Source organism: Mus caroli, chromosome 1 (genome assembly GCF_900094665.2).
Source record: "Mus caroli chromosome 1, CAROLI_EIJ_v1.1, whole genome shotgun sequence".
NCBI classification, from domain to species: Eukaryota; Metazoa; Chordata; class Mammalia; order Rodentia; family Muridae; genus Mus; species Mus caroli.
Genome location: NC_034570.1, coordinates 37,229,159 through 37,240,619, shown reverse-complemented (window position 1 = coordinate 37,240,619; position 11,461 = coordinate 37,229,159). Strand labels below are relative to the sequence as shown.

At 52.7% G+C, this 11,461-nt stretch overlaps 1 protein-coding gene and 1 long non-coding RNA gene across 2 annotated transcripts in view; one reads left to right on the top strand and one right to left on the bottom strand.

Annotated features, from left to right (window-relative positions):
• Positions 1-978: 978 nt before the first annotated feature.
• Positions 979-2,570, bottom strand: Pou3f3 (POU class 3 homeobox 3). Its single transcript, XM_021174074.2, has one exon. The coding sequence runs from the start codon at positions 2,568-2,570 to the stop codon at positions 1,077-1,079; it is 1,494 nt and encodes a 497-aa protein (XP_021029733.1). The 3' UTR covers positions 979-1,076.
• A 2,340-nt stretch (positions 2,571-4,910) lies between these two features.
• The window catches only part of LOC110290046, a 44,092-nt gene continuing 37,541 nt past the window's right edge, over positions 4,911-11,461 (top strand). The window contains exon 1 of the long non-coding RNA XR_003837369.1: positions 4,911-5,014. This is a non-coding gene — a long non-coding RNA (uncharacterized LOC110290046). The remainder of the gene's footprint in view (positions 5,015-11,461) is intronic.

Here is an 11,461-nt window from a genome sequence, read left to right as displayed (position 1 = left end):
CCCGAGCGGCAGTCAGCAAAGCCCGGGTTCAGTGGTGGAGGCCTGGCCCTTCTGGGCGGTCTCAGAGGCTGGGCCCTGGCCCCGCTTTTGTGCCCTCTCCGCTAGTGGATTGCGGCTGGACATACCTACCCTTCAGCCTCACCCAGCCTTGGCTCTTTCGCGATGCTTTTATTTCCAAGTTTACTGCGAGGATGCTTTCTTTTGGCTTTCTTATTCAGTCTGTGAACTTCAGAAGCGGCGAGTCTTTCCCCCCAGACTCTGTTTCTCCTTTCTTCCCATTTCTTAGTTGATTTATTTGTTCCCCAAAGACTCGAATATGGCCAAAAAAAAAAAAAACAAAAAAACAAAACACTGTCCAAGAGCAGAGTCAAACCTGCAGGAATCCTGGTGCGTCTTTCTTTTCAGGTCGCTCCCCATAAAGAAAGTTTCCATGGATCTTTTAGGCAGCCCTTTTGGAAGAAGTGGAAGAAAGGGGATGGGGGTCTCTCTCTTATCTCCGAGGCAGGTGTTCTCCACCGACGACGCCATGCAGGACATCTTGGTGTGGACAGTACCTCAAGTGTGCAGTTTAGGTGCGTTAGGCATCTTCACCCTTCTTTCAAAACAGAAGCAGAACACCACCACAGTATAAACGAGATGTCCCTGTTGCCCCTTTTCCTCTTCCGGTCTTGTTTGTTATATATGCATATAAAACAGTCTTGGTATTTATTATGCTTAAAATTTTTTTTTTGGTCCCTCCTTTCTTGGACTTCAGAAAGAGTCTCATCGGTCTCCAGCTGTCCTCCCCCCTCCTAGGGCCATGGCTCGCCTGTCTTTGGGCGGAGGGGAGGAGGCCTAGATGCCCTGGCACTGGCCAGGTGCTGGGTCTGCGCGGCGGCAGCGGCGGCGGCGGCGGCGGCGGCGGCGGCGGCGGCGGCGGCGACGGCGACGGCGACGGCGACGGCGGCGGCAGCAGCAGCAGCGGTGGTTCTCGGCGGCGGCGGCTCGGAGACGGCGGCGACGGCGACCAGGGCGGTGCTGACAGCGGCTGCGGAGGTGGCGGCGGCGGCGGCCCTCTTCGCGCTGCGCCCCGGCATTCACTGCACGCTGGTCTGAAGCCCGTGGTGCGGTGGCGGTGTGTCAGCGCTCACGGTACCCACCTGCGAGTAGACATCGTCCGGCGTCTGCTGCTGGATGCCAGGGGGCGTCATGCGTTTTTCCTTTTGGCGTCGGTTGCAGAACCAGACCCGCACGACCTCCTTTTCCAGCTGTAGGCTGTCGGCCAAGTTGGTGATTTCCTGCGCCGAGGGTTTAGGGCACTTGAGGAAGTGGCTCTCCAGCGCGCCTTTGACGCTAACCTCGATGGAGGTCCGCTTCTTGCGCTTGCGGCCCTGCGCTGCGATCTTGTCAATGCTGGTGGGACTGCCAGTGCTCGAGTCAGCCTCCTCCAGCCACTTGTTCAGTAGCGGCTTGAGCTTGCACATGTTCTTGAAACTGAGCTGCAGGGCCTCGAAGCGGCAGATAGTGGTCTGCGAGAACACGTTGCCATAGAGCGTACCCAGAGCCAGCCCCACGTCCGCCTGGGTGAAGCCCAGCTTGATGCGCCGCTGTTTGAACTGCTTAGCGAACTGCTCCAGGTCGTCAGACGTCGGCGTGTCCTCGTCCGAGTGAGGGTCGTGGCTGTTGAGTCCTGGCCCCGCGCCGCCGCCGCCGTGATGCGGGGGTCCCTGCGCGTGGTGCGGGTGCGGCGGGTGCGGGTGCGCGTGGTGGTGATGGTGGTGATGATGCTCCGCCAACTCGGGCGTGTCCCCGCGCACTAGCCCGGGGTGAACCAGGCTCTGGGCTCCACCGCCCGCTCCACCGCCGCCACCGCCGGGCCCCGGGGGCGCGCTCAGCATGCCGTTCACCGTGAAGCCTCCCGGCTGCGAGTACAGCAGACTCTGCGGCGGCGGCTGCTGGCCACCCGCCATGGACGGGAGGTGAGCGGCAGCAGCGGCGGCGGCGGCGGCAGCGGCGGCGGCGGCTGCGGCCCCCCAGCCCCCAGGGTGTCCCTGGTGAGGGGGCGGCGGCGGGGGCCCGAGGTGCGGCGGTCCGCGGTGATGCAGCGCGGTGCCGGCGTGCAGGTCTTCGCGTCCAGCGCCTCCCTTCACGTCGGGGCCCTGAGGCGGCGGCGGCGGCGGCTGTGGCGGCTGCTGGGGGCTGCCGGCCATGCCCACCGCACTGCCCGACCACGGTGAGCTGGCTTCCACGGCAGCGGCGGCAGCAGCGGCGGCAGCGGCGGCAGCGTGGGGCAGGGCGGTGACCCACTGGTGCGCGTGGCTCAGCATATGGCCGCCGTTGCTGGCGGCCATGGCCCCCTGCATGAAGTCGCTCTGGACCATCTTGACCGAGGACGGGTCCCCACGGTAGGCGCCCGAGGTCACGGCGGCGCTACCCGGCTGCATGCCGCCGCCGCCGCCCCCCGCCCCGCCGCCGCCGCCGCCGCCGCCCCCTCCGCCGCCGCCCGCCCCGGCCGCGTCCGAGTGCACAATGGAGCCGGCCGTGAGCAGGCTGTTCCCCGGCAGGTAGGGGTTAGAAGCCGCCGTGGCCATGCCGCTCCGCTCCCGCCACCCCACCGCCGCCACCACCGCCGCCGCCGCAGCAGCAGCCGCGGCCGCAGCCGCCGCCGCCGCCGCCGCCGCGCCCCCCCCGCCTCCCGCCTCCTCCCCCCGCTCCTCCTCCCCCGCCCCGGGTCCCCGCCGGCCCCGCCGCCTTCTCCGCCGCCTCCTCCTCCGCCGCCTCCGCCCCCGCCGCCGCCGCCGCCGCCGCGGCCCGGGGCTGCAGCTGCAAGGCCGCTTGGCAGGGCGCGGGGGTCGCCGGCTGGCCTCGGTCAGCAGCAGCAGCCGCCGCAGCAGGAGCAGCGCCCTGGGGAGGGGGGATCGCTTCTCCGGGCGAGCTCCGTGGCCAGCCCCTTCAGGGGGGGTCGTGGTCTCCCCCCTGGCCGGGAGCGATCGGCTGGCTCCAGCGAGGCTCGCCCACTGGGGCGGGGACCCGTACTTCGGGCGCTCTCTCGGGGAGCAAGGGCTCCGCGGCTCCTCCTGTCCTCGGACGAGTGCGGACTCTGCCCCGGCACAGGGCTCTGTCCACCTGCTAAGCGAAGGTTTCACGGGAGACAACAAAGGACGAAGCGGTTCCTTTCTTCCTTGGCCAAATTGTGGGTGGCCAGCAATCCGGCCGCTCCTAGTTGGTCCGCTGTCTTCCCTGGTCTTCAGCAACACATCTTACTGTTTCCCCTTACTGTAGTAAAACTTTTCCGGTCCTTACAGGCGTGGTGATGCTGGCGGCTCGCGACTGCGGAGTGGGGAGGCTGGCTCCTGTTCTGCCCCCCTGGTTAGCTTCTTTCAAGTTTTGTTTTGTCCTAGGAAAACTTCTTGCGATGGTGCATTTCTCTGAAGTTGTTATTGCCGGAGCTCTTGGACGTCTCTGAAACAAGAGTCCCTTTTCTTGTTCCTCGCGACACTCAGAGTCTGGTGCGACATCTTTCCTTTTGGGTAGAAATTAGGAAACAAATATAACAAGGCAAAAATTGAACAGGAAAAAAAAATGTCGAATTGTTCTGTTACCTTGTTGCTGAAGGTTGGGGTTGATGTTTTATTTTTCCCCCGGCAGTTGTCTGGAGAAGGAGGAGGAAGAAGAGTGCATTGGTGGAGGTGGAGTTGTGTGTGTGCATACAGGGAATCCTTGATACACAACCAACTCCTGTGGGCACGTTGTACAGCTCCTAGAGTACCCGACGGCGGGCGCGGGAGCAGGCGTGCCGGGGCAGAGTTGCAGCCAGAGCTAGCTCTGCGCCCGGATTCTCTCTCTTTCTCTCTGTCTCACTTTCCCTCTCTCTCTCCCTCTCTCTCTCTCTCTCCCTCTCTCTCTCTCCCTCTCTCTCTCCCTCTCTCGAGCGCCCGCTCCCGCTAGGATCTGACAGTTCGCTCTCCGTCCCTCCCTCTCAGAGCAGGGACTGTCGAATGTTTACCCTCCGCCGCAAGCGCGCACCCACCACCACACTTTCCCAAATACAAGGAAGTCGAGCACCAGGGCCCCTGCTGATTGGCTACCCGCTGGGTGATTGGCAAGCCTGGAATGACTGGCTTAGGACGCCTGGCCCCCCTTCCGGCCGTTCCGATTGGTTGCTTTTTAATTTAGGCAGAGCGTCGTAGAAGCTGGAAATCTGTCGTCCCCCCCCCCCCCCCCCCCCCCCCCGCCCCAGCCTCCCTCCTCCGCGCCACTTTCCCCTCCACGCCCCTCCCCCTCCGCCCCCTTCGTCGTCCCCCCCCCTCGCTCCACCCCTCCGCCACATCTTAACTCTTAGTGTCCAGCCCAAACGTCTGCGTTCCCTTGGCGGCTCCCTGCGTTGGCGATTGGTCTGGGGGGTTGGGAGAGAAATGGAAGAGAAAAGGAGGGGGCGGGTAGAAGGGGGACCAGAAGGAAAATGAAGAGGGGAAAAAATCATGAAAAATAGCAGTCTACCCATTCTACCTAGACTGCGTTGTGTCGCACCCCCACCCCACGCGAGAGATTTGTAAAGCGCGCGCCGCGGATGTACGGTTCAAGCTAATACCTATAGACAGATGTGTCCCCACTGGTTTCAAAGTTTCCTCTTCCCTTCACGCGCGGGCCCCCATCTCCGTCCTGCAGGAGGTGGGAAAGGAAGGCTTGCCTCGCGCAGAGCTCCTGTGGCCAAGCTTCTTGGAAATCCGCCACTGCAACTTTGTGCAGCAGCGGCGCGCCGGCGGCGACCCTCTTTGTTTAAGTTCTCGGATGCCATCATCTGGGAAACCTGCAGCCCTGTACCAGCGCGGGGCCCGCGCGTGCGAGTCGGACCGCTTGCTGCGGCTGCTCGCTCCCCCCTCCTCCTTCTTCCTCCTTTCCTCCCTCCCACCCACCCTCCTCTGGGATTTTTGCAAGTATCGTGCGTGCCCTTGTGAGTTTGGAGGGTGCCGGTCAACGAAGCCACGCGAGGTATTTGAAAGGCAATCAGCCCGACCGTCCCCCTAGATTCATCGTAAGTGTATTCGATCCCAATGCCTTTAGAATGCAGTGTCTGCCTCAGCTCGCCTAGAGGGCCTAGGGCTGCTAGCTGCTCCCCGCCGCCCCCACCCCCCCCGTCCCCTTTACCGCTGACTCGTGTGTGTGTGTGTGTGTGTGTGTGTGTGTGTGTGTGTGTGTGCGTGTGTGTGTGTACGCGCGTGTGAGTGTGTTCATTGGTGGGGTTTTCATTCGCTTGCTATTCTTGGGCATGGGGGCGCTTTATTTTCCTCTTTCTTTGGGTCTCAGGTTTGCGAGGTGGCTGTGACCGCTGGCGACAAGTGCTTTCTCAGCCGCAACCCAGCTGAAAGAGTTAAGGGTCCGGGAGGAGGAGTGCGCCCGGTAGGCGGGAGAAGAGGGGGTGGGGTGGGGTGTGTGTGTGTGTGGGGGGGGGACTCGGCCAAGCGGAAACGCCGCACAGAGGAACCTCAGCGAACCAAGAAAAAAGAGAAAGTGGCAACGAAAACAAGGACAAATTAAATCCTCCTTGGGGATTTCCAATGAACTAACCCAATTCGGACATTCAATAAATACAGGACTCTTAATGAGTGTGCGTGTGCTTGCACCCCGCACCCTCAGCTGCAGGGCACCGGCCCGCAGTCTGCAGTTCCCAGCCCAAGCAGCAGCCGAGAACCCGGCGGCCGGTGTGCTCCGAACGTAAAGAACTGGCCTGCCTTCTCCCCGATGCATAATTTCTCTAGAGAGCTCACTTCTGTGAACTCAGTTACAGAGGGAGCTCTCCAGCTCAGCAGCAGCCTCGCAGCCTCTGCGTGATCTCGAGATTAACCGTAGACGCGAGGCATTTATGTAGGATCGGGTCCAGCTCCTGCTTGCTGGGGTGAAAAGATACCATCGTAGAAACAGATCTAAAAGGCAGTAGTAACCAAAGCCCCAAAACAGAACGGATTCCCCCCTCCATTCCAAAAGGTTCCTTTTTATATTTATATATGCGTATATGTATATATAAAAGATGGAACACAGATTTCATTGAATAAATCTGAGATCTCCAGGTGCAGACGTTTGAATAGTCGGTGCCAGCACCCCGTGTTTTCCTTTCCTGCCGATTTTGCTTGGATCCGGCTCAAAAACCGAAAGAGTCTCGTGGTTTTGTTTACACTGAATGGGGAGGATAGGAACAGAGCCATGGGGCCGCCTTTCATTAATATACAGTGAGGATTTTGTCTAAATTACTGCTATGAGTTTCACAGTACACGCTTTCAAAAGCCGTCTCAGGTGGCCTGATGAAACGGGATAGCGCCTCAGCAAACAGATCCACTTTCTCTCTTTGCAAGGAGGGTGTGCACGTTCGGGAAGCCCCCCAAACGCTGTGCTCCTCAATAACAGAAACGCACTTCTGTTCCCAGGTCTGTCCCCTTCTCTTCCCCCACCCCCCACGTACTTAGTTCTCAAATCGCTCCCCAGCTCCCCCCCCCCAACTCCCGCCCCACCCAATCCTCCCCCTCCCTCTGCGGAGTGTGATTGTTTTGTCTGGAAAAAAAAATCCAAAGTATATAACAAGGGGAGAACAGTTAGTGCTGATTTTCATTTGCATACATTTTCATATATTTTGGTGAAAATAATAGAGGAGAGAGAACCGGGCTTAGAGGAGTCAGTGTAAAGAGAAGGCTAAGGATAACTCGACTCTGGAGAGTAGAGAATATGCCTTCTCTTCTGCCCCTCCAGGAACCTTACTTTTTTTTTTTTTTAAACAAAAAACAAAAACAAAAAACAAAAAACAAAACAAACAAAAAACAACCACCACCTTTTATTTAAAAGTCTAACCTTGGGAATTTGCTGGGTAAGTGGTTTTTTGTTGTTGTTGTTGTTGTTTTGTTTGTTTGCTTTTTCTTTATCTGCTTCCTCTTTTTCCTTCCTTTCTGGTGTATTGTTTATTTATGTTCTTGAAGGTTTGGAAGCTTTATTTTCATTGCTTGGGAGGAGCGGGGAAGGGAAAGTGTGTGGAAAGGAGTAGTGAGTAAGACAGGTCTGACGTTGCTAAAATAATACATAAAAAGGTGGACTGATTCCAATGGCCCTCACAGCAAGAGCTTTACCCTTCTGAGAGAGAGAGAGAGAGAGAGAGAGAGAGAGAGAGAGAGAGAGAGAGAGAGAGAGCGCGAGCTATTAATTTTAGTTGTTGATCATGGGAGAGGTAAACCCTAGAAATGAGTTGTTTACTAAACATAAATATTTCTTATTTGGAATTTCCCCCAGATAATCAGGGCTGAAGAGGGAGATGTCTGGCCTGTCGTTGGTGGGGGTGTCTGAATTGTGAGTCTGCCCAGATTAGGACAGGGAGCTGTATGATCCAGTGAAGAGGGGAGGGGGCTGGCAACCAGAGGGCTAGAGATGAAGAAGTGAGGGAGAAGAGGCAGGAAGTCAATGCCCCCCTAGTTAAAGCTGCAAGTGGGGAGCAGGCTGTGTGTGCTGGCTCAGTAGTGAAAACCCATCAGAAAGAAGGTGATCAATCAAAACTAACCAGGATATCCTGGGTCTCCACTCCCCAAGGACGATGGAGCTTCTGTATAGAGTACCAGATTTTCCATGTTTTCTATTTTTGACAGTCAGATCTATCCCTCCTTATCACTATCTCCCGTTTTTATAAAATTCAATGATATACTTACTTAAATAAATATGGCCGAAAGAAATAGCGATGCTAAGTCCAGGCCAGTGTGATTATGTTACTTTAGTGAAATGGTCTGGGGATGATTTTTAAATGCTTCTTGGATTTGTTCTTTTGAAGAAAGCCACATTGGGAGGGGAGTATCAAATGTCTGAAATTATACTGCACTTTTGTATACAGAACACCTTGCAATTTTGAATTGGTAATTTATTTGGAAACAGTTGATGCTAAATCAATGCAGTGGTTTGTAATGAGGGAGGAAGAGGTGTCAGTTGGGGAGGGGCTCAGCATCGCCAGGTTTCCTCCCCTTGTTTACAGCCTTGCCTCTGACTGGGGTTAACTCCGTGTGCTCCATTGGACCAGATGCCATATAGAGCTGCTCCCTGAAGATCATTTGTTTCCTTGATGGGGAACATTTCTGAGCAGAGCATATTGGTTGCCATAGAGAAAGAAATAAAAGGAAGAACACTAGTCACATTAAGCTATATGTTTGTGCACTGGGCTTTAGATAAAAGGACCTTGATTCAGCCAAAGAGGAGAAGCCAAACTAGAGATTTCTAGGACCACTAAAACTAGCTTTATTTTGTTTTGGACTTTTACAGTTGAAACATATAAGCTAATTTTATTGGTTGTTGTTAATTTTATATGACACGGTTTACTGAACAAAATAAACTTTGCTTAGCAGTACACTATTGACTAGTCGGCAGGGGGCGCACTGACTCGACTTAGCAGTAGCTGAGGAAAATGTAGCCAGTTCAAAAGCAAATCTGTCTTTCCAAACTTGCCAGAAGAACAAACACCCTTACCTTTCCTGTGCATGTTCAAGGGAAGAAAGGAAATGATTGGGCAACACAGAGTTTTAAAATACCAGGACAGTGGTCTCTCCCACACTAGCCATGTCTGTAAAAGACCCATGAAGCCAGAGGATATTGAAACTATTTCCCCATTTCTCTCTGGAAAGTGTGGTTAGGGCTGTTTATAAAATGGGCTGGAAGAGAGAGAGAGAGAGAGAAAGAGAGAGAGATAGAGATAGAGAGAGAGAGAGAGAGAGAGAGAGAGAGAGAGAGAGAGAGAGAGAGAGAACAGTTAAAGAATTCCTGTTATGGTTACAGTATAGGTTACTTAAGAAACTATCTTTCAGGCTGATGATGGTGATTGATTTTTGGAATTGAACTAGAAAGCAAAATGAATTCTGAAGTACTATATAGTATATGTAAAAATGATGGTCCTTTCAGCAGGGCATAATCTCACAATTGGGTATAATTTAGGGTCTTGAGAATATAGCAGGTGCCTGGGATCTTTCAGTCCATTTGATACCTAGTAGCTACTTTCATTCTTACTGTTTTCAAAGAGTTTAACAGTTACCCTTGAAGGGCTCTGTAGAGAAAAGAAAATACAAGCTAGACAGAGGATAGAGGTAACCGTGGACTTGAACCTTTTTAAGGACAGATAAAGAGGAATTTTAGTGGAACATAAAGTTTCTGCCCCTAAGATTTTTTTCCTTTTGTGTATGTGTGCTGCCAATGAAAACCCTGACAAAGAACGAAAAAGTTCTGTAGCAAACTAGGAGGTTACCTAAAACAGTGAAGAGCAAATCCTAGTTGGTTTTGAGGATTTAGTCAATTTGTCTTAAACAATTTTCCCAAGGAGATTTAGAGAGTTACTAAGAAAGCCAAGGCTTGAGTGACTAGGGTGTGAAGCTGGCTTCCACAGTGCAGCTGAAGGCACCTGTGAATAAAGGAGTCACAAAGCCTGACCTTTCTGATAGCTCTGCTGCTCTTCTAGGGGTGGGGGTTGTTGCCACTGGCTTCTTTTCAACACTGCTCCAAGCCAACCAGGCTTCTGCCTTAAGTTTTTCTTTGAAACTAATTTTAGCAGGTCGGGATTGGAGTGAAGTGGGATGTGAATTCATCTAGGTTTGAAAGATTATAGGAATCCTGTAAGCAAGAGACACTCGCTCAAATACACGTATACCATATGATTTCACACTGGACCTTACACATTTGGCGTCAGGAGATGCAGTGTCAGGTTTGTGCTAATAAACTCAAGTGGAGAATTGAGGAAGGTTTCATTTGAACAAAACTACTGCCTTTTTCCTCAGCTCTGCATTGCAGACAAAAGATTTCCAGGAGAAGTCCACAGAGTGGGACAAGTCCCAAGCTTAGCTTGCTCTGCATGCTCAGGGCTGCTCAGAGCATTCAGAATGTATTAGTAGGGGTGGGGGGGGGGCACTTTGTTTTTTTTTATTCATCCATATCGCAAAGCATTGGTGAAGGTCTCCGTGTTCTTCATACAGCATGTTCTCCTGTGTTATAGTTCCTTGGAGCTGTGGTGGTCTATGCAGCTGCTCTCTCTCTCTCTCTCTCTCTCTCTCTCTCTCTCTCTCTCTCTCTCTCTCTCAAAAATATACTCAAAAGAACAAGGAAGTGGTGGGAACTCCCATGGTCCACTTTCAGCAAAAGAAACAGAATATAAGAATTTGGGGTAAAGCAACAAGTTAATTTGAGGTGACCTGCTGGTTTACAGGGGCCATGTTAGAATTCTGCGATGACTTAGGGGTGGGGATAATCAAGGTGGGTATAAATGAAGATCCAAAGTTCTGGGCAAAAGATACAGACTTAATTGTTGAGAATAGTGACGTTGCTTTTGCCAAATGAGAGAATGTAGAAAATTAACTGAGTCAGATGTGCCCCACATGAAATGGGTACTTCTCCATTTGCTTCCATTTGACAATGACAAGGCAGTCCAATAAAGTACAACACAAAAACAGCTTCTCTTAGCAGTTACACATTAAAATAAATGTTTGGCTTACCCACAGTCTGTACTGTATGGTTTATACAAATGGGGAGGGGTCCGCAACACTGGCTTTTGGTTAGAAAAGAGGCTTTATCTGGTGACCAGTGGATGAGTCATTTCTTGGTATTGCTAAGGTTTTGGAGTATGCACCCCTCCCCCACTTTGTATCTCTTTAATATCTGGTTTATATATTCTGAAGGAAGCGAGAAAGCACTTAGGTTTCTTCAGAACGGGCTGAAGGAGTAATCACGAATTCAAAGAAACTATGGTTCTTTAAAGTAAGCTCCCTCCTCCTTACACTACAGGGCATTTCTAATTGTGCAAAATAAACGGAGAAAGCACAGTAACTTAGTTGGTAATACTGTATGTGCTTTTGAAGCAACCCATTTCCAACTGCTTGCCCACTCTAGTTGTGTGCCTGAACCTGTCAAGTCTGGTAATGCTCTCTCCCAATAGCTGGAGAAGCTGCAACTAATGGATTATTCTTGGCTGCCCTTCACCACCCTTCCTGTGCTCCCGACATCATGGTCTCTTTCAAATTTCAACTCCTAGGACTAGATAACATAGAGCCCAGCTGATAGACTAGAGGTGATGGTGAAAATATGATTCATTAGCGACAAACGTGGATATGTCCTAGCTAGAAAAATAGTTCAAGGTAAATTTGGTGTGTGTGTGTGTGTGTGTGTGTGTGTGTGTGTGTGTGTGTGTGTGAGAGAGAGAGAGAGAGAGAGAGATTGTGTGTGTGTGTGTTATAAAAAACAAAAGCCCAGAAATATGAACTGAGTTTTACCAGAGGTGTCTGCAGTTTATATTCTTGCATTGGTCCTAAAAGACTGGACTTATTCTTTGCTGGAGGTCCTCCCCCACCAAGCATTGCTTCTAAGTTTTACAGCATCTTCTCTGTGGCCCAACCAACAGGGCTGGGCTGGAAAAGAAAGCTATTCTTGTACTCTGGTGCCTTTTGTTGTTGTTGTTGTTGTTGTGTTTTGTTTTGACATTTGACCT